Source organism: Arabidopsis lyrata, assembly GCF_000004255.2.
Source record: "Arabidopsis lyrata subsp. lyrata unplaced genomic scaffold ARALYscaffold_1, whole genome shotgun sequence".
In the NCBI taxonomy this organism is placed as follows: domain Eukaryota; kingdom Viridiplantae; phylum Streptophyta; class Magnoliopsida; order Brassicales; family Brassicaceae; genus Arabidopsis; species Arabidopsis lyrata.
Genome location: NW_003302555.1, coordinates 429,969 through 451,886, shown reverse-complemented (window position 1 = coordinate 451,886; position 21,918 = coordinate 429,969). Strand labels below are relative to the sequence as shown.

The window sequence follows — 21,918 nt, the reverse complement described above, 5'->3', positions numbered from 1 at the left end:
AAATTTTTAATTAAAATTTTTTTTTATATAAGTGTTAAATTTTTAATTATGTGTAAACTAATTGGATACAGGGAGACTCACAAAAATGCTCATTTTTCAATATCCCTTTTCAAAAATACCTCCCTTTGGGTGTCCAGTTTTAAAAATATCCTTTTTTATGTACAAAATGACTAAATTACCCTTCTTTTAATAAAAGATATCACAAATATATAAAGAAAACATGAGAATCTGTCACATCAAAATTACAAATTTGATTTTGTAAAAACTTGTAAAATCTTTAAAATACCTTGTAAAATTTTCCCGCCAAAAAATTTTTCCGCCAAATTTTTTTTGCTGCGGGAAAAGTGATTCCGCAATTTTTTTGGCGGAAAAAATTTACAAGGTATTTTAAAGGTTTTTTACAGGGTATTTATAAGGTTTTACAATGTATTTATAAGATATTATAAGATTTTACAAGCTATTTTAAAAAATTGCGGAATCACTTTTTCCGCAAAAAAAAATTTTTGGCGGGAAAATTTTTTGTGGAGAAAAATTTTTACGGGAAAATTTTACTAGGTAATTTAAAAGTTTTACAAGTTTTTACAAGTGTTTTGGTGGTAAAATTGCGGGATCACTTTTCCCGTATTTTTTGTATTTTGTGGACCTAATTTTGTTTCAAATAAGGGTAAAATGGTCATTAAAAATTAAAAGAAGGCAAACTAAAAATAAACTCTCAAAGGGGGCATTTTTGAAAAGGAGTATTGAAAAAGGGGCATTTTTAACAATTTTTCTTGGATATAACATCTAAACTCCTAAGAGATGTGCAACGTTCAATATGGTTTACAAATAATTAAATTTTTAACAATTATTTTTTAAATGTTTTTTCTCTTTTATGATAAGTATTCAATTTTTTAATTTTGTGTAAACTAATTGGATACAATATCTAAACCCCCAAAAAGTCTTCTAGGCTCAATATGATTTACACATAATTAAATTTTTAACACTTATTTTTTAATGTTTCTTTTTTGATAATTATTATTTTTTTAATTTTGTGTAAATTAATTGGATACAGCCTCCAAATCCCTAAAAGATATTCTAGGTTTATTATGGTTTACACATAATCAAATTTTTAACACTTGTTTTGTCTTTAAATGTTTTGTTTTTTTTGTTTTCTTTTTAACAAGTGTTAAAATTTTTAAATTTTATATAAACTAATTGGATAAAACATTCAAACCCCTAAAAAGTGTTCTAGGTTCAATATGGTTTACACATAATTAAAATTTTAACACTTGTTTTTTAAATGTTTTAGTTTTTTTTATAGGTGTTAAATTTTTTTATTTTGTATAAACTAATTGGCTACAACATCCAAACCACAAGTGTTAAAATTTTTAAATTTTATATAAACTAATTGGATAAAACATTCAAACCCCTAAAAAGTGTTTTAGGTTTAATATGGTTTACACATAATTAAAATTTTAACACTTGTTTTTTAAATGTTTTAGTTTTTTTTATAGGTGTTAAATTTTTTTATTTTGTATAAACTAATTGGCTACAATATCCAAACCCATAGTTACGAGGTGTTTTAAATTCAATATGGTTTACACATAATTTAACATTTAGGTAAGTTTTAAAGTTTTTCACATATAATGTTTTAAGTAAATTATTTTAATTTTTAACTTAAAATTTTTGATTTTACAAAATGCTTTTGTTTTAGAAAAAAACCAAGTGTTAAGTTGAAGTAAGTTGAAAACAAACCACAAAACATTTAAAGTTTCTAATTTATATGATTTAAAAAAATTGATTTTTTTTTATGGAGTTTACTAAATTTAAAACTAGCCGGATTTTGAATCATGTTCTTTTTATTTTGAATCGACGATCCTTGTTATACAAACTAACAACCATTTGCGCTGATCCTTGTGCTGACCTTTGCTGGATGGATTCTCCATGTAGCATGAGGCCAGAAAGCATTCTATTTACTTTTTTGAGTGCTTGCAATGAATACGTTTCCTTTGAATTTAAGAGGAGAGGAAATGCATAACGTGAAAGAAACTGAAGAACAAAAGCATATTTTTTGTGATGTGGTTGTAGCTGGAACCATCTTCCGACGATTTATATATCTTTTCTAGTGTTTCCTTTGTCGAATGTTACCAACCTAAAGATACAACGCCTGACTTAGTTTCTTAATTGCAATACAAATAACAAATGAGTTTATATATTTCTTACAACTGTTAGCAAAATTTTCATAATGTATATATATTAACCCAAAAACTTTGAACGTCTCATCAGATACCAATAGTCCTTACTTAACCCTAGGCAAAAAGTAGATTATTTGGGGCTGTCTATCTTTTCCTCTTCAAAATATTGAGTTGTCTTTGACAGTATTTGAAACTACTTGTAAATCACAGAGATAAACACAACATAAATCAAAAAAATTATTAATCTTACCTTGAAGATTTTATTCATATGAAATATCTTATAGAAAAGACTTCGTTAGCTTGAAGATGCATATATATAAACGAAACAAAAGCAAAAAGCATAAACGGATCCGCAAATGTGTAAATCTACTCTTAAGAAGTCATGCATGAAAGATTCAAAGTCATTAAAAAAGGTCATAGAAAGTTACAAACCAAGCTTTTGTGATTTGTGCAAGTAATTAACCATGAAATGTAACGACATATATATGGTGATCAGAGGCAATAACATGTTGGGGGGGATGAAGCCTGGTCCGAGGATACTCTCTATGATCACATGTATCAACATACACATGTATATATGTATAATATCCTCGATCCAGACAACATTCCCCTCAACTGAAATAGCTTAATTCTCATGATAATCGATCTTAGCAGATTCACATTTTGTTGTAGATCGAGAGGAGAGAGAGAAAGAGAGAGAGGTTGGTGAATGGTGATGATGGTGTTATGATGAGGGAATGATGAGTGGCGGAGACGAAGATGGGCTTTTAATAAGACACAACAGAAACAAGTCGTCATTCCTAAACCCTAGCTTTTAAAAAAACTATATTTTATTTTATTTTATATCAATGACACAGTTAATGCTTATATTTTCGAATGAGGTGACACGTCACACGTTTAAGTTGGCAAGAAATAAATTGATTTTGATTATGATTTGTAACTTATCAACGGACTTGGTAAGAAAATCTATAAAATCTTCATTTGAAACAGCTTTTGGTCAATTTTGTAAAACAAATTCAGCAACTTGTGGTTTTTTAGACTATGAAATTTTCACCCATAACTTTTTTGGTGAGCCAAAAATAAAATCAATTTGTAGTTTTGTACATATATATAATATATATACGTGGATATATGAGAGAGTCTAGTCTATTATTGAATTGCGAAATAAAGAAGGCAATAGAAGTTAGTCAGAAGAGTGGTTGGGTAAATTGAGGATGACCAGTTAGGAAACAAAATATTTTCAAATTAATTTTGCATCGCTTTTTAGGTATCCTACCAACTTCATTAATTATAAACATCTTTTCGCTCAATTTGTAAAATTTTGATACTTATATGAAACCACAGGCTGCCAAAAACATAAATATATGAAACCATATATATACATTCGATTCGAGTCTTCATCTTTATCTCTACGGATTTGTAATTAATTGATCAAATTAAAAAAAAAAAAAAAAAACATGATAAATTTAATTATTAGATGGATTGATGACATCAACTATCATTTCTTGTTCACACAAGGGATTTAAATTGGTGACCGTCAATTTTTACTTTATGCAAAGAAAAACTGAAAATATCATTTTTTGTATTAATTTAGTATGGCTTAAATATATGTCGGATATAATAAGTAGAAATAGGTTTAAGCTTAGCTAGTTGGAAGTTTTCGGGGAGTTGTTTACAACGTGAAGCCATGTTGTTGTTTCTTTCTGGCGTGGGGAATTTTTTTTCACTTAAAATATTATTGTATTCCAATTTGATTAGTTTAATAGTACCAATTAAACCAGAGTGATCTAATAGTAAACATTATGTACCTTAAAACAGATGATTAAATCAATTATATATTATGAAGCATAAATATTGTGATTAATGACAAACGGAGAAGACGATGCTCCGGATTTGGACCATGTTTAAATCTCAACCCATGTTTTTAATTCAAATTATCATTATTGGTTTTAAATACTTGGTAGTCCTTACATTATATGAGTATCGACATATTTATCATTATTGATTTATTTATTTGGAGAATACAGGTCTGGCTACGACATCTACGTAGCATTGTAATTAGGAACGTAATAAATACAAAGGACTGTCAATTTCTTAGGCATGTTTGTCTCGTAGCTCTTCGCCATTAATAACTATACGTCTATAATGGCATCCATTTTCAAATGATACTCTGTTGATGCTTGCAAATTTTCGATAGTATTATTTTGATGTTATTATCCGAAGTATATAATACCAGTTCATTAATTTTGTTGATCAACAAAATAGTTCTATTTATTTTTGAAATAGGGATTGATTCCTTGTTCTCGACTACGCATTTTTGTTGATAGACGGTTTACAATCTTGCATATATATATATTTATAAATTGGTCCCTCGCCGAAGAAGTAATGGCCGTTGAAGGTTTAAGAACATTTAGTTAAAAGAAAACTTATCTAAAGTAGTATATATTTTTGTAACAAAAAACTCATTTTTCGCTCTAATCATACATTATTTTTGTTATTTTTTCTTATATGTAAATATATAAGAGAATGAAATAGGATAATTTGGTTAAAAAAAAGGAAAAAAGATAGTCAGCTACACGAAGTATAACAAAATACATGGCTACACATGCCAAATTTAAAAATATACAACCAACTACACGAACTAAATGTATTGCATACCCACATATACCAACTATATGACGACATGTAGTCAACATCACGAACATTTTATTCCGGTACACTAATCATCAAAATTCGGCATTGACCATCGTTGACCGGTATTGACCAACAAAAATATTCAAAAATATATATTTTTATTTATTTTAAATGTTTTTAAAAAGAATTATTCTATAGAATCGGTTATGGTGTTGTATAATAATAATAAAAAAAAAACACATTCTATATTTTTAAAATATATATATTTTGTATGATAATAATAATTAGTTAATTTTTTCAATTTCAAAACTAAACTAAAAGCGAAATAAATAAATTCTATTACAAAAAATTGAGTATATGACTCTTTAGTCTAAATTTTGCATGGTAAAAATATATAAAGTTTTTTGCTAAAATCAAAATCATAATACATAAAAAAGATATATAGAAAATTTTATATATTCTTTAGTCTAAATTTAATATATTGTTAAATTTTTGTAATTAAAATTATTAAAACAAATTCTCGTAATAACGCGTAAACAACAAAAAAATTCGCAATGTTTCTTTTTAATATATAGAAAATAGAAAATCTAACGATGTTGATTTTAGCAAAAGCATTTGTAAAATAAGAAGTTAATGTTTTTTATTGACAATGTACAAATAATTAATTCGCTTAATTATTTTTATTTCACTTTTATTTTAGTTTTTAAATTGAAAAAACTAACTAATTATAATAATCAATATATTAAATATATATACAAAATATCTTTATTTTGAATTTAATATGTATTAGTTTTGTTTTTAATATTAAAATAAATAAAAATAATTTTTTTGCATATTTTTGTTGGTCAATGCCAGTCAACGATGGTCAACGCCGGATTTCAACGATTGGTGTACCGGAATAAGATGTTCGTGATGTTGACTACATGTCGTCATATAGTTGGTATATGTGGGCATGCAATATATTTAGTTCGTGTAGTTGGTTGTACATTTCTAAACTTGACATGTGTAGCCATGTATTTCGTTATATTTTGTGTAGCTGAATATTTTTTTTCCTAAAAGAAATGAATAATATCAATAGCTTACTGTCGAAAACTATAGCATATAGACTCACCATGACACCATGTATATTTCACATCACGGGAAATTGTATTTTGATTTGACTTTTCCAAACTTCTTATAAATTTGACTGAAAAGTTTGACCAACAGATGTATTATATAAAAAGGTTTTTATTTTTCTTTTTGGGTAAAGTTTGTGGTAGTATACTAAGGCCATTACTGCCTTCTTCATGATTATTGTTCGACTCAATGATAATTACTCCCTCCGTTTTAAAAATAAGATGTTTTGGAGAAACTTTTTTGTTTCACAATATAAGTGTTTTCAAGTTTTTATGTAAAATATATATTACTTTAATATTTTATGATTATTTCTACTATGTAGTTTATTTTATGATTGACTGAACTTTTAAAAAGTAAATCTTCTTGATCGGCGTGTTTTTAGCTAAAACACCTTATATTTTGCAACAGAGAGTATGTGAAAAGCTAACCTGATTGACCAAGATTTATCTTTGACCATGTGTTATTGGATCTTCGAAATTTTACAATTAATTTAGGCTTCTCTCATTACGGTTTAAATATAAACTTTTTAAAATAGATATAATCCAGCCATGAATATTTTTGTACACCGAAATTCTCCCTCAAAAATCAAAACTATACACATCACATAAAGTAATAAGGGAGTACAAATGAGACTATTGCAAATAGTTTTGCATGTTAATTTGTTTCATGTTATTAAGGTGTAACATCTTTTATTGTTATCTATTTCATTGTCCATTATGCAACATTTAAATTCGACTTGCAAACAAAAATTGTTAAATTGTGATACTATATATATTTCAAATAGTACCCCCTTAGCCTTTCCTCATATAAAAGTCTCGCTGTTTCTTTGTCCTTTATGCCATACTTGCAAGTTTGTCACTATTAGTTGTCTATAGATTTTTTTTGAGTTGTCTATATATCTTTTGCTCGTTTGAATCTCGTGTTTAGTTGCTACCATTGAGTTTGGAATTTTGAACACACTACCGATGACAAGGGAGAGGAAGATGAGAATGCCGTCAAGTCAGTTTTTGTAGGTTGCTCTGATCTATTGCTATTTTCGTGTAATATCGTCTATATCGCTTTATGATTGATTCACATGTAAATAAGGCGTTGACAACAAATGAAATGATAAATGGGCTTAACCCATATTGATGCTTTAATATCATAAACGGCCCAATTAATATTGCTTTCTTTCATATTTACAAACCCAGTTACAACTTGGGCTCATTACCACAAAAAATTTCATATGCATTTCAATTTTTTTTTTTTATTGGATAATTTGTATTTCCAAATTATCGAATGTTTATGTACAACACTTATACATTGCTCAATAACTAAATATTTAACGTTTCATAAGTCCATAATACAAGTTAGTGACGTCATGTTATTGAACAGTCGGAAACCAGTCAGAAACACTGAACAAGTCGAACACTCCAAGACGACATCGATTAATATTAAATCGAATACTTCATTATATTATATAAAATCGTTATGTCTCTTGACTGAGTTCTTTATGAGAAATTTCGCAGCAAGTTAAGGATGTCCAAACAATTTGGAGTAAAATATAAGTTATATTTGGAGAAGTTATTCCGTTAATCGTCAACACGCAAACGATAGTTTAGTTTATTTTAGCTAAGTGGAATGATTCCTCGGATAACAGTTAAATTGATTTTAAGACAAGTAGACTGTAAGTAATTTACATATTTCTTTCTTTTTTTTTTTTTTCTTTTTTTTTTGTTGGTAATTTACATATTTCGAACATTTTATAACCTTTTATACCTATTTACGTACAGCCAAACAGTTTACATCTATTACAGTTAGTGATGTAATGTAGTTTGTTAATTATAAAACTTCTCCAATAATCATTTTCACAGAAATTTTGTTCTTAATTTATCACAAATTATCATTCGAGCCGGAACCATCGCTAATAACACAATATGATTGAACCCCAAGCTGAAACAAATGAAACGATTGGTTTTAACTTTTAAAGCCGAAACATCTTACGATCAAGCCCATCATCCGGAAGATAATAATTTACAAATGCTAAATATACTCATAAATCCTAAATTCACGTAACATACGATATATTTATTTCACATAAGACATATACATTCATATAATCTAATCAATAAAAGGTGGGCGAATCTACTTCGCTAGGATACATGTTTGCTTCTTCTTTTCTTTCCTTCAAGATTTATTTAATAAACGTCATTTCAACAATTCATATTTGAAACATCCATGCACTGACCAAAGTCCAAATCCATTACACGCTCTTACGCCTTGGGCTTACGTTAACGATAAGAGGACACGCCATCTCGCACGAGAGCCTCAAAACCTCCGAGAGATCTGGAGGGTTAGCTTCGACGCTTGGAAGCCACTCAAACTCATGCAAGAGCGTTGCAACCCAAAACGACACCGTCGTAAGCCCCAAATTCTTTCCAGGGCAAACCCTCTTACCCGACCCGAACGGCGCCAACCTCAGATCCGACCCGAAAACAGAGAACTCGGCTTCACCATCTTTAGCCACGAACCTCTCAGGCTTAAACTCTAAAGGATCCTCCCACACGTGCGGGTCACGTGCTATAGCCCACATATTGACCATCGCGGTGGTCCCAGCCGGCACGTGATATCCGTCTACGGTGGTGTCTGTTATAGAGAGGCGTGCCCAAGAAAGAAGTGGGCCTGGTGGATGCAGCCTCAACACTTCTTTGATCATAGCCGTTAGATACGTGAGGGATGGGAGGTCTGACTCATCGACGGTTCTTGATCTGCCAACGACTCGGTCAAGCTCATCGTGGACCGTTGATTGAACTTTGGGATGCAACGCAATCCTCGCTAGGACCCACTCGATCAAAACCGCAACAGTGTCCGTTCCCCTAAATATCATTTCCTAACGGACCAAAAAAGTTTTAATTGTAAGATAAATGTTCATAATCATTTCCATAAAAATCCATCAGATTTTTGTGCTTATTAAAATAATACGAAAATTAGTTATCGTGTTTATGAATAAATACACAGAAACACCACCGAGTTTTTATATCAAACTAAACAATGGTTTTATATACGGATTTAAAAGAAAAAACTTACCCAAAGAACAGCAACTATGTCTGAATCTGATAATTTTTCTGAACGTTGAAGTGAAAGTAGCACGTCAAGAAAGTTACCGGTGGCATAGTGTTCATGAATGATACGGCTCAGTAACAGATTTACTTTCGGTACGAGCTGGGAGCACCTAAACCGGATTTGTTGGAAATCTAAACCGGCTAACCAAGGGAGATGGTCGGTCCAGTTTAACGTACCGAGAAGATCGTACCCTTCTTCAACCAAACCCTTTAAGCATTCCGATTCCACGTTGTTATTTGACTCCAATTCATACTCTCTCCCAAAAACCAACCCCATCATGTTACACAACGACGCTGTTTTGAGCAAATCACGCACTGCAAACGCAGATTTAGCATTACGTGCAAACGCATTCACCATCTGAGTCGCGATCACTCTTCTCTGCTCCTCCGAGCGTTTGATTTGCTTTGGGTTGAAAAGATGGTTCGAGCTTAACCGACGCAGTGTACGCCAGTAAGTACCATTGGGAGCAAATCCCATGGCTCGGTTAAACATCAAACCGTAAGCGGTTTCGTCAACCGGCCGGTCTGCAAAAACCGAACTATTTAGTATTTCTTTCGCCACGTCAGGATGACACGTCACCACCACCTTAGTATCGCCGAGGCTAAACGCCATGAGCCGCTTGGCGTTACTCATCTCAGCCACTGACGCTATGCGCTGATGAGCCACGTGGCTTGACCTAAGGCTCATGCTTCCCACAAGTGGAAACCCTCGAGGACCGGGAATGAGATTCTTGGATTTTCGGTTATGACCGAGAGAACTAAACCGGCGAGTGAAGAAGTATTTTCCCCAAGCCGGTCCACCCGGAGTAGACCAAAATACGATGGTTAAGGTACACCAAGTGATAGCTATGGCGAGAAGAAGGGAAGCAAAATGTTCTTGCATGAAAATATTGAATTTTGATGCAAGAGCAAATACCCACAAATTTTCTATTTCGGTTCTCATATTGAGAGATAACATTATGGATAGGATAAATGTTCCTTTTTTTTTTTTTTTTTTCTATATGTGATTTTTTCCGTTTATAGGTTGTGATTTATGTTTGGGTCTTTGTGAGGATTTAAATAGACGTGCGAATGATGAAGATCTTAGCCAATTGCAAAACAGAGAATACTTGAAATTTTAAATATTTATTTTCAAAGTTATTTGTTGGTGCTCAAGGGTATATGCTAATAAGTAATAACCCAATATACGCTTGTGGTCATCTATGACTATATGTATATGTCATGACATGTTTGGTACACTCAAATTACTATATCCCTCCAGGGAATTTTAATCTAAAAAAACACAAGTATAGTCTAAGAACAGTACTATCGTCTAATAATGGTCTCCTTCTTTAATTTATTATAATTATTTATATATTGATGTCTGATGAGCATTCTATATCTCTATAACTACTTTTCTAAGGAAACGCATACCGGCAAACGTATATAAAATAGTACGGTTTATGAATAATGATTTTTATATGCTAATGTGAGTATATATGCATCTTAATAAAGTAATTGCATATCTAAATGTAGTGCTTAAATAACAAAAACAATAAAATAAGTAAATAACATGTATACGTAATTACTACTATTATTTTCAAAGATGCCAATTTTCTGATGAGTCTCCTTGCAAGTTGTGAACGTACGACTTTTCTCCTGCAAATTGCTTCCCATTGACTGTTTTCAATTTTCCTTTCGCTAGTCAACGACCTTTCCTCTTAATCATCTACTTTTATATAGTTTCTTTTTCTCTTTTTTTTTTTTTCGACATAGTTTCTTTTTCTCTTAACGGCATTACATATATACTTTCCAACTTATATATGCTTTTTTTTTTCTTCCCAACATATACATAGATTAAATAGAAGAAAATTCTAACATGTTAAGTTTCGTTGTAAATAACACATAGCTTACTAAGCTACTATCAAGGCTAAATCTGATTTTTTAATAGCCTCGACCTCCCCAAGATATCGTGACCTCTTTTATAAAATAGATAATCGAAGTGTTTAATTTATATTCAAAACAATAATTCACGACCACCGAAATTTAATATTATGACCCTGAATCCAAACTTCTTCGTTGATCAAAAAAAAAAAAAAAAGAATCCAAACTACTCAAAACCGGTCTTAGCTACTTAGTTTTCATTTATAATATTTGTTTACGTCAGGTAATACAGATAACTAGGCTTAATTTGATGACATGCATCGTTTATTGTAATATATAAAAATCCAAATAAAGTAACTTACATTTGTTATTATAAGAATATTTCTTTTGCTAACAAACATTAAACAACTAATAAGTAACTTTACACATAACAGAGGTATCGGCATAGAAAACTAAGTAGTCACAAAGCACTTGGTGGCCGATTAATCATATGTGCTTAGATACAATGTAAATGTTTATGTGCTTTATTTTATATATATTTGATTATATAATAAATACCCTTTTTTTAGGTCTTGGGGGATAAAAAGCGAGTTTGTGATTGGAGCACCTCAAATTATTCGGTTGCATGCAACAAATATATAGAATCATATCTTCCGTTGGATATGGATTATATTCCAGATTCTAACGTGACACTCACAATTGATGTCACGAAAATATCTACTTAATGAACTTATTGTAGTTTTGATCATTTCACAATAATCTTAGAAAAAAATCTCCATCATTTCACTATCATACAATGGCGTATCTAGAAAATATTTTTACCCGGGGCATAATACAAAATCACCTAAAAAACCAGAGAAAATGGAGCATTAGTGGGATTTGAACTCAGGTTTAAGGGGGGCAGAGTACTAGTTTATGCTATTTCAGCTAAAGAATTTGTTTATTTCTTAAAGAAAAAAAAAACTTTTGTATATTTTATGCTGCCACCCCCACTCTCTTACTGCATCCGCTCCTGTACCATATAATTTATATTTTTTTAAAAAATTTCCTTACAGTAGAAATTATAAAACTCTAGTTATTACTTAACATTTTGATGGAATAGAACTCCTTAGAACTTGACAGAATAAAAGAATTGTGTTTTCCTTTACATATACAAGAATGTCAAAGAGCTTACGAATGACACATGAATAGCTTTTTGATAGCAATTAGCAACTATAAGCACCACCCGTAATATGAAAAGCCAAACAAAGATCCTGAGTCATATGTGGGCTTAAAGAAGGCCCAATAATTGGCTTTATGTGTTTTGGTTTTCTGGCCCATCACTCAACATTCAACACGAGCACGAAGCTTGTTCCTTGATCTTACTAATCTCAAGGTCCGAACCAGAGATCACATCAATCCTCGAACCGTCAAGCTTCACGGGGGCTCCGCCGTCAGATTCCATAGCTTTTCTCGAAACAACAACGCGGCTGAAAATCTCCTCGAGTAAACGGAAAAAAGCCTCGTCGACGTTTCCGCCACTTAATGCCGAGACTTCCGAGAAAAAAAGCCGTTGAGTCTCAGCGAATTCGACGGCGTCCTCCGTAGGAACGGCGCGTTTATCAACGGCGAGATCGGCTTTGTTTCCGACGAGCATGATCACGGCCGAATCGTCGGCGTGAGCACGTAATTCCTCAACCCAACGTGCCACGTGGTCGAATGAGACGCGTTTGGTAATGTCGTAAACCACCATCGCACCTAACGCACCTCTGTAATAGGCGCTCGTCACGGCTCTGTATCTGATCGCCGGAAAACAGAGTAAAGAAACATATATCTTTAATTGAATAAATTATAACAGAATCTGACATTGCAGACCAAATCAAGAAAACCAATAATTATTTAAATCCATTAACTAAAATATCGTGATCCTAGATAACAAAATGAAATTCAACTCTACTTAGGTTATTTTAACATTTAATTTGTATCCAAATCTGAGATTCATGCTATAAAGAATTATCAATGTTAACAACCGCAATTTCTTTGTTCTTTATATAATGCAACTATGGAAACAAAAATATGTTAAGAAAATAAATGGAAAAACTCACGTTTTATTTCATTTTCATCTATGTAATAGCCCCTTAAACATTTATTTAATCAAAGATAAAAAAAAAAAATGAAACAATTGCATGGGTAAGAAAAATATAAAGTTTTACTTAATCATCAAATTATTCGGTGAGTTAATGCATTTGACCTTTTGATCTAAGTGGTTGCAAAAAGACAAAAACAAAAATACAGAAAAGAAATCTGACATTGTATTAACCAAATCAAGAGCACCAATGGTTATTCAAATCCATATACTATTCTTTAACCAAAAAAATTCTATTAAAAAAATATATAGTTACAAAATCAAATCAAAACACCCTATCTAAATTACCATGATCCAAGAAAAATAAATTTTACTCTAAACAATTAATTTGAATCCAAAAATGAGATACAGCTTAATAAAATATGTAAAGAATTATCAATGTGTTTAGATATAGTAGATATAACCTTTCTTGACCGGCGGTGTCCCAGATCTGAGCTTTGACGAGTTTGCCCTGAAGAGTGACGGTCCTTGTCTGAAACTCAACACCAATGGTTGATTTTGAATCATAACAGAACTCGTTCTGCGTAAAACGTGAGAGGAGCTGCGTTTTCCCAACAGCAGAATCTCCAATGACAACCACCTTGAACACGTAATCGATCTTTTCCGGCATCGTCGGTTCCTTTACGTGTTTGTTATTCTCCGGCGACTCACCGCTCATCTCTTCGTTCATTATTGCCTTATTGGGCTGATGAAGAAAACACTAAAGTTTTTGAGTCTCTTTTGAGTAAAGTGGGAGTTAGTGAAACAGAGAAAGGAGAAGAAAATGGTTTTGAGTTGATTTTGGTTATATATGGTTCAATACGGGTAAACCTAACCAATCTAAACCAAACCGAATTAACAAAAAAATCTGAACCACTTGGTGAGATTGGTTGGATTCAAACTGTTGTAAGGATGAAAACGCATAACCATTCGAGACCAAATTTTAAAACTAGAACTGCTACAAACCAAAATGTCGTAAATTTGGTTTGGTTTTAGTCGTCGAGATAACCCAAACCGAAATTAAATATCAAGTATCCTAAAGTGTAATATGAAGACAGCAACAATGCTCTGTGCATGATTTTAATTAGCTTTTATATAATTCTAAATGTTTAATATAGCTGTGGCCTGCGGGCATGGACCGACATAATTGAAAAAACGATATTATTTTGCTAAATCAATTTATTGATTCAACATGAAACCCACAATTTGTCTGGAGACCACCTAAAAAAGCTCTTATGCTCCATCAATTGTTGGTTGTTGTCTACTTCTACCTCATGTATGAAATTTATTGCCTTTTTTTTTTGTCCCTTTCTTTAATTTTTTTTATATGATGTTGCTGAAAAGATAAATTTATTGATTGTAGCGTATTATATGAGTTATATGAAAAGAATAAACCAATTGATTGTTACTTATTTGTTGTTTTCAATTAAGACAACATCTATAACGAATGACTAACTGGACATATGTGAATGGTATAGAAATGATTTCAATATATATATACACGGTAAAGTTGTTTTCTGGTTTCTATTTTCGCTAAGCTATAAGGGTTTACGCATGTTAACTTGTGAGTTGTGACACTATTATGCATTTAACGAAAGATGCTAGTAAAATTTCTCCTTCTTATGTTTCATTACAACTTTTATCAAAAAAAAAAAAAAAATATAAGCATTAAATGATAACTGACCTTAAACTCATAAAACCGGTAAGGTCAGCTTGACATCAACATTCAAAGTTGCTAAATTATTCGTTATTCATTTAGCGAGATGTTATCTTTTAGGCCCATAAAAGTTGGGCTGAAGCAATTATAGTGTCTCCTAATAAAAAAAAAGAGGGGTCAGAATGTTGAAGAATCAGAAGATTGGGATTAAAATCGAAAACCAAAAATTGCGAACCTTAAAAATTCTGTAAAACGGCGAGAGACGAGAGAGAGAGCAAAAGCGGCGGCTCGGCGACGGAGGGATTGATATCCCGGAGCTGATACAGTATAACAATGTATGAGAAACAACCCTTCCCTCTCTCTCTCTATCTATTTCGTAGTTTTATGAATTGATTATGTGGGGGATTTTGCAGCGGCGAATAGATCGTGTGTGGAAGATGGAGTTTTGTCCTACATGTGGGAATCTGTTGCGTTACGAGGGAAGTGGGAACTCGAGATTCTTCTGTTCCACATGTCCATATGTCGCCTACGTCGAAAGACAGGTTTTTTACTTTCTCAATTATAAACAAAACAAAACAAAACAAAACCCTTTGGAGGTTTTTGAGTAAATCGTTAAATCTCTCCTCTGTTCCTGACTGCTTTCGGAATTTTGACAGGTGGAGATAAAGAAGAAGCAACTTCTGGTTAAGAAATCTATAGAACCTGTTGTGACTAAAGATGATATACCCACAGCCGCTGAAACTGAAGGTATATTAGTTTAGTCCATGCTCTGTTACACATCTTTTAGTCTAACTAGAACAATGGTAATAAAGAGTTTTTAGGGTTGTGAGTGTCAGTGTTGAACTTGACTCTTTAGAGCATCTTCCTCACTGGGGAAAGAGTAGAGTAGATCTTTGTTGTTTCAATTTTCTTTCTCATGTTGGGATTGTTTGGTTTTAACAGCTCCATGTCCAAGGTGCGGGCACGACAAGGCATACTTCAAATCAATGCAGATTCGTTCAGCGGATGAGCCAGAATCAAGATTTTATAGATGCTTGAAGTGCGACTTCACTTGGCGTGAGGAATGAATAATGATGATGATCACCTCCTCCTTTTGCAGATCCTCTGTTATGTACTCTGCTTCTTTGTGTCCTTAGCTCACGAGTTTCTGTAATTTTCCGAATTTTGATCCAATATCCAAGTAACAGGAATGCAATGTGTGCAAAGCATTCATCTTTGGTAGAACAATAAATAAATTTCTGGTTTTTGAGATTCAGATCCAAACACGACAACGTATTGATTGCATTGGTCTTTGACTTTGACCCGATCCGTCTGTTTTAAAAAACAAAACTTGCTTCGTCTTCTTCCTCTGTCCACTAAACCTCCAGATTTCATTTTCTCACATTTCTTCTTCTTCGTCTTCTTTGCAAGAACATGTCTAAGCAGAGGAAGAAAGCTGACTTAGCCACCGTTTTGCGCAAGTCATGGTACCACTTAAGGCTCTCGGTTCGCCATCCCACTAGGGTCCCAACCTGGGATGCGATTGTTCTCACAGCGGCTAGTCCTGAACAGGCAGAGCTCTACGAGTGGCAGCTCCGGCGAGCGAAACGGATGGGACGAATAGCTAGCTCCACTGTCACTTTAGCTGTTCCTGATCCAGATGGCAAACGGATCGGGTCTGGTGCTGCTACTCTCAACGCCATTTATGCTCTCGCTCGCCATTATGAGAAATTGGGTTTTGATCCTGGTCCCGAGGTAAAATTGTGTTGACAGGTTAGATTATTCATAGCTTGAACACACTAACACAACCCAACAGATCTGTTTATTGGACAATACAGTATATAGCATTGTGGTTGTGATTTGATGTTTATGTTAATTAATCAAACAGGTGGAAGTTGCAAATGGTACTTGCAAATGGGTTAGATTCCTCTCTGCAAAGCATGTATTGATGCTTCATGCTGGTGGTGACTCCAAAAGGGTTCCTTGGGCAAATCCTATGGGGAAAGTATTCCTCCCACTTCCTTATCTTGCTGCTGATGATCCTGATGGTCCTGTTCCTCTTCTTTTTGATCATATACTTGCAATCGCTTCATGTGCAAGACAAGCTTTCAGAGACCTAGGTGAATTCCTTTTTTTTAACATAATTCAAATGTAAAACAGAGAAGGATGTCTGGATGCTGATTTTTGAATTTTATTTGTGAAGGTGGATTATTCATTATGACTGGAGACGTCCTTCCTTGTTTTGATGCTTTTAGAATGACTCTACCTGAAGACGCAGCTTCTATAGTTACTGTGCCTATCACTCTCGATATTGCTTCCAACCATGGTGTTATTGTCACATCCAAATCTGAGTCCCTTGCTGAAAGCTATACTGTTAGTTTAGTGAATGATCTTCTGCAGAAGCCTACAGTAGAGGAGCTTGTCAAGAAAGATGCTATCTTACATGATGGACGGACGCTCCTTGACACTGGAATAATATCTGCAAAGGGTAGAGCATGGTTGGACCTAGTCGCTCTTGGATGCTCGTGCCAACCCATGATCTTAGAGCTTATAAGCAGTAAGAAAGAGGTAAGTTTCTCATATTTATGCAGCTGATACCTAAAGATTGACATTGTAGTTCTTGAACAGACATTGGCCCCTTATAGATGTTTTGTAATGGAATGGTTTTCTGACTTTGCAGATGAGTTTGTATGAAGATTTGGTGGCTGCTTGGGTTCCTTCAAGGCATGATTGGCTGCGAGCCAGACCTTTGGGTGAACTTCTTGTTAACAGTCTGGGGAGGCAAAAGATGTACAGCTACTGCACCTGTATGTTTGTACTGATTTCATGACTTGTTAAACTAGAAAAGATTTGGATATTACCTATGGTTACTTTTCTAATCCATTTGTATCATCTTGTGTCAGATGATTTGCAGTTTTTGCATTTTGGAACATCAAGTGAGGTATTGGATCACTTAAGCGGAGATGCTTCAGGAATTGTCGGTCGAAGACACTTATGTTCCATCCCTGCAACCACCGTTTCTGATATTGCAGCATCTTCTGTTATTTTGTCTAGTGAAATTGCACCTGGTGTCTCCATTGGTGAAGATTCACTTATATATGATTCAACAGTTTCTGGTGCTGTACAAATTGGTTCTCAGTCAATAGTTGTTGGTATTCACATCCCGAGCGAAGATCTTGGAACTCCAGAGAGGTTCAGGTTCATGCTTCCGGATAGGCATTGTCTTTGGGAGGTCCCACTGGTGGGACATAAGGGAAGAGTGATTGTGTATTGTGGTCTCCATGACAATCCAAAGAACTCAATTCATAAAGATGGAACTTTTTGCGGTAAACCCTTGGAGAAGGTATTGTTTGATCTTGGCATTGAGGAAAGTGACCTTTGGAGCTCGTATGTTGCACAAGATAGGTGTTTGTGGAATGCAAAACTGTTCCCGATTCTTACTTATAGTGAAATGCTGAAGTTAGCGTCGTGGTTGATGGGTTTAGATGATAGTAGAAACAAGGAGAAGATTACCTTGTGGAGAAGCTCACAACGTGTAAGCTTAGAAGAGTTGCACGGATCAATAAACTTTCCTGAGATGTGCAATGGCTCCAGCAATCATCAAGCTGATCTTGCGGCTGGAATCGCTAAAGCATGTATGAACTATGGTATGCTTGGGCGAAATTTTTCCCAGCTGTGCCATGAGATTTTACAGAAAGAGTCATTAGGATTGGAAATATGCAAGAATTTTCTGGATCAATGTCCCAAATTTCAGGAGCAAAACTCCAAAATTCTTTCAAAGAGTCGGGCATATCAGGTAGAAGTTGATCTTCTTCGAGCATGTGGGGATGAGCCAAAAGCTATCGACCTGGAGCATAAAGTCTGGGGAGCAGTTGCAGAAGAAACTGCTTCAGCTGTGAGATATGGTTTTAGAGGTAAAATCTAGTGACCATCGTTTCCTAACACTTTTCTTTGATGGATAAACCTGAATCGACTCTTTCATTTATTTGTTCTTCAGAACATCTGTTGGAATCAAGTGGAAAGCCCCATTCCGAGAACAATATTTCTCATCCGGATCGAGTTTTTCAACCAAAAAGGACAAAAGTTGAACTACCAGTTCGGGTAGATTTTGTAGGAGGTTGGAGTGATACACCTCCATGGAGTTTAGAGCGTGCAGGTTGCGTCCTGAACATGGCTATAACCTTAGAAGGTTCACTTCCAATTGGCACAATCATCGAAACAACAAATCAGATCGGAATCTCAATCCAAGACGACACTGGAAACGAGCTACACATCGAAGATCCAATAAGTATCAAGACACCATTTGAAGTCAATGATCCATTCAGGCTTGTTAAATCTGCTCTTCTGGTAACAGGCATTGTCCAAGAAAACTTTGTCGACTCCACAGGGTTAGCAATAAAGACATGGGCAAATGTTCCTCGTGGTAGTGGTCTAGGAACCTCGAGTATTCTAGCTGCAGCTGTTGTGACAGGACTTCTCCAGATATCTGATGGAGATGAAAGCAATGAAAACGTTGCGAGGCTCGTCTTGGTTCTGGAGCAACTCATGGGTACTGGAGGTGGCTGGCAAGATCAGATTGGTGGATTATACCCAGGAATCAAATTCACTTCAAGTTTTCCCGGAACTCCTTTGCGCCTTCAAGTTGTTCCTTTACTCGCCTCGCCACAGCTAATCTCAGAGTTGGAGCAACGCCTCCTCGTTGTTTTCACGGGTCAAGTAAGTAACAACAACAACAACTGAGAGGAAGAAAAGTTTTTGTTAGCTACACAGTCTCATTCGTTCATGCCTTTTATTTAAAACAGGTCAGGCTTGCTCATCAAGTCCTACACAAGGTCGTGACAAGGTATCTGCAAAGAGATAATCTCTTGATTTCAAGCATCAAGCGATTGACCGAGCTGGCGAAATCCGGGAGAGAAGCATTAATGAACTGTGAAGTTGACGAGCTAGGCGACATAATGTCAGAAGCTTGGAGATTGCATCAAGAGCTGGATCCGTATTGCAGCAATGAGTTTGTGGATAAGCTTTTCGCGTTTTCGCAACCTTATAGCTCAGGATTCAAGCTTGTAGGTGCAGGTGGTGGAGGATTCGCTCTTATTTTGGCTAAGGACACAGAGAAAGGTAAGGAGTTAAGACAGAGATTGGAAGAACATGCAGAGTTTGATGTCAAAGTTTATAACTGGAGCATCTGTATTTAAAGTTTATGCAGTGTATCTTTGCCTTTTTTTTTCCACAGTTACAGTGTAATTGATTATATATTTTTTTTGGACCTTTATAAAAATAAAAGCATAAGAATCATTTAGAGTTGCAATTAAAACCGATGTCGTGTGGAAGACAAAATCCTTTGCTTGGCCTACTTGACCAAGTCGTTCTCTTCTTGCTTCTGTTTGGTTTTACACTTTTACTTGATAGTTCAACTACCACCACCAAGCTATGAAATGACCATATTACCCTCGTCTGGAATCAAGGTCAAAAGGCCCCGGAAAATCAGCGATTCGTCATCAACACTTTGTACCTCGTTGGTAGCATTTGGATTTGGAGATAACGCCGTTAAAAGACTCTGTAACGGGTCAGTCCAACAGCTCTAGTTCGTTTATCCAATCATATATGCCACTCCAAAAAACGTTACTTTACGGTCTTTATTCTTTACCTTACCTAGCTATCTCGCTGACGTCAGATCCCACCGTTAGAGCTCACACTTGTAACGCCGTTTCCTGCATTTTCCACAAGCAAGGAATAAAAAAGCTTTGTGTGCAGAAAGAGAGAGAAGAAGAAGAAGAAGAATGGGTATCCTTACGAACAAGATGGAGAGAGAAGAGTTAAAGGCAGGAGATCACATCTACACTTACAGAGCAATCTTCGCTTATTCTCACCACGGTAACCTTTTTGATTCATTCATTCTTCCCAAGTTTGCTCCTTTCTTTCTCGATAATTCAATCATAACATTAAAGAGTCTGATTCTTTTTTGTATGTCTAATATTATCCTCAATGCAAGTCTTGACTTTTGGTTTCTACTGGTCGATTTAATCTTGTTATTGATACTGTAAATTCTCAAAGTTGATGACTTTATCTAGATAAGATCTTAAAGACAAGGGTCTTTACTTTGTTTCATTGTTTTCTAATTTCAGTCTTTGCATGACCTAACTTCACCCTTGCCCTGTATTTTGATGTTATTCATCATCTTCTCTTGTCTCTGGTGGACTTTATTTATGTATATTGACATATTTGATCCCAATTTCCTCTGTTGATGAATGGATACTGTTGTAGACATTTTATTGATTTGATTGTGGAGAGCAATATATTTGCAGGAATCTTTGTCGGTGGGTCCAAAGTTGTTCATTTCAGACCTGAACACAACCCCATGGAGTCATCATCGTCATCTTCCTCTGATGATATTTGTTCCATATTTCCTGATTGCGGTTTCAGACAACCGGACAGTGGAGTAGTCCTTTCTTGCTTAGACTGTTTCCTCAAGAACGGCTCACTCTACTGCTTCGAATATGGAGTCAGTCCATCGGTTTTCCTAACCAAAGTCCGCGGAGGTACTTGCACAACCGCGCAATCTGATCCAACTGATTCAGTGATCCACAGGGCAATGTACCTTCTCCAAAACGGATTTGGCAACTACGACATTTTCAAGAACAACTGTGAGGATTTCGCGCTCTATTGCAAGACGGGTTTGCTTATAATGGATAAGCTCGGTGGTGTAGGGAGAAGCGGTCAAGCTTCTTCAATTGTTGGTGCTCCTTTGGCTGCACTTCTCTCTTCACCTTTCAAATTGCTGATTCCAAGTCCCATTGGTGTGGCAACTGTTACTGCTGGTATGTACTGTATGAGTCGTTATGCTACTGATATTGGCGTTAGAAGCGACGTCATTAAGGTCTCAGTTGAGGATTTGGCTCTCAACCTTGATTTGAAGACCATTGAGGAAGGTGAAGAAGAAGAAGAAGAAGAAGATTCCGATACGGACTATGTTAGGTGACGAACAGATACCTATATCACCTTGTTCACATAGAAAATTTTCAGTTAAAATCCTGATGTTGTTGTTGAGTGTTTTCAATGTTTGTTGTAATGAAAAAGTTTTAGAATTTTAGCAAAGCAATAATGGACGTTTGTGTTTTTGTTTGTCAAGTTATAGAACAAAAACGCAGCCGTTTTGGTTTGCGTATGTGAAAATATTCCAATAATTAAATTAATTAATTGCACTGTAGATGCTGAAAAAGCAGTCGGGCACACAAAAAATTAAACCAAACAAACAAACAATCTTTCTTTTTTTCTTTCTTGCCGAAAGAG

General features: G+C 34.5%; 5 protein-coding genes across 6 annotated transcripts; 3 read left to right on the top strand and 2 right to left on the bottom strand.

Moving 5' to 3' along the window:
* Positions 1-7,953: 7,953 nt before the first annotated feature.
* On the bottom strand, positions 7,954-10,683 carry LOC9325441 (cytochrome P450 78A6). Its single transcript, XM_002889331.2, has 2 exons — positions 8,991-10,683; positions 7,954-8,793 (listed from the first exon to the last, which is right to left on the bottom strand). The coding sequence occupies exons 1-2, from the start codon at positions 9,981-9,983 to the stop codon at positions 8,167-8,169; spliced, it is 1,620 nt and encodes a 539-aa protein (XP_002889377.1). The 5' UTR covers positions 9,984-10,683; the 3' UTR covers positions 7,954-8,166.
* A 1,299-nt stretch (positions 10,684-11,982) lies between these two features.
* LOC9328146 (ras-related protein RABA3) lies at positions 11,983-14,274 on the bottom strand. Its single transcript, XM_021011021.1, has 2 exons — positions 13,418-14,274; positions 11,983-12,666 (listed from the first exon to the last, which is right to left on the bottom strand). The coding sequence occupies exons 1-2, from the start codon at positions 13,681-13,683 to the stop codon at positions 12,219-12,221; spliced, it is 714 nt and encodes a 237-aa protein (XP_020866680.1). The 5' UTR covers positions 13,684-14,274; the 3' UTR covers positions 11,983-12,218.
* A 576-nt stretch (positions 14,275-14,850) lies between these two features.
* On the top strand, positions 14,851-15,898 carry LOC9328145 (DNA-directed RNA polymerase III subunit RPC10). The gene is made up of 4 exons (XM_002892037.2): positions 14,851-14,984; positions 15,063-15,191; positions 15,306-15,396; positions 15,592-15,898. Exons 2-4 carry the CDS (start codon positions 15,087-15,089, stop codon positions 15,714-15,716), a joined length of 321 nt encoding a protein of 106 aa, XP_002892083.1. The 5' UTR covers positions 14,851-14,984; positions 15,063-15,086; the 3' UTR covers positions 15,717-15,898.
* Positions 15,899-15,971: 73 nt separating this feature from the next.
* Positions 15,972-19,942, top strand: LOC9328144 (bifunctional fucokinase/fucose pyrophosphorylase). 2 transcript variants are annotated; one of them, XM_021011019.1, is made up of 7 exons: positions 15,972-16,383; positions 16,517-16,748; positions 16,832-17,196; positions 17,309-17,435; positions 17,532-18,542; positions 18,626-19,344; positions 19,431-19,942. In XM_021011019.1, the coding sequence occupies exons 1-7, from the start codon at positions 16,063-16,065 to the stop codon at positions 19,821-19,823; spliced, it is 3,168 nt and encodes a 1,055-aa protein (XP_020866678.1). In that variant the 5' UTR covers positions 15,972-16,062; the 3' UTR covers positions 19,824-19,942. The 2 variants fall into 2 exon arrangements, with proteins under 2 accessions (XP_020866678.1, XP_020866679.1); XM_021011020.1 differs by having other exon boundaries at positions 16,025-16,401.
* A 332-nt stretch (positions 19,943-20,274) lies between these two features.
* LOC9328143 lies at positions 20,275-21,803 on the top strand. Its single transcript, XM_002892035.2, has 2 exons — positions 20,275-20,502; positions 20,934-21,803. The coding sequence occupies exons 1-2, from the start codon at positions 20,409-20,411 to the stop codon at positions 21,605-21,607; spliced, it is 768 nt and encodes a 255-aa protein (XP_002892081.1). The 5' UTR covers positions 20,275-20,408; the 3' UTR covers positions 21,608-21,803.
* Positions 21,804-21,918: the final 115 nt, after the last annotated feature.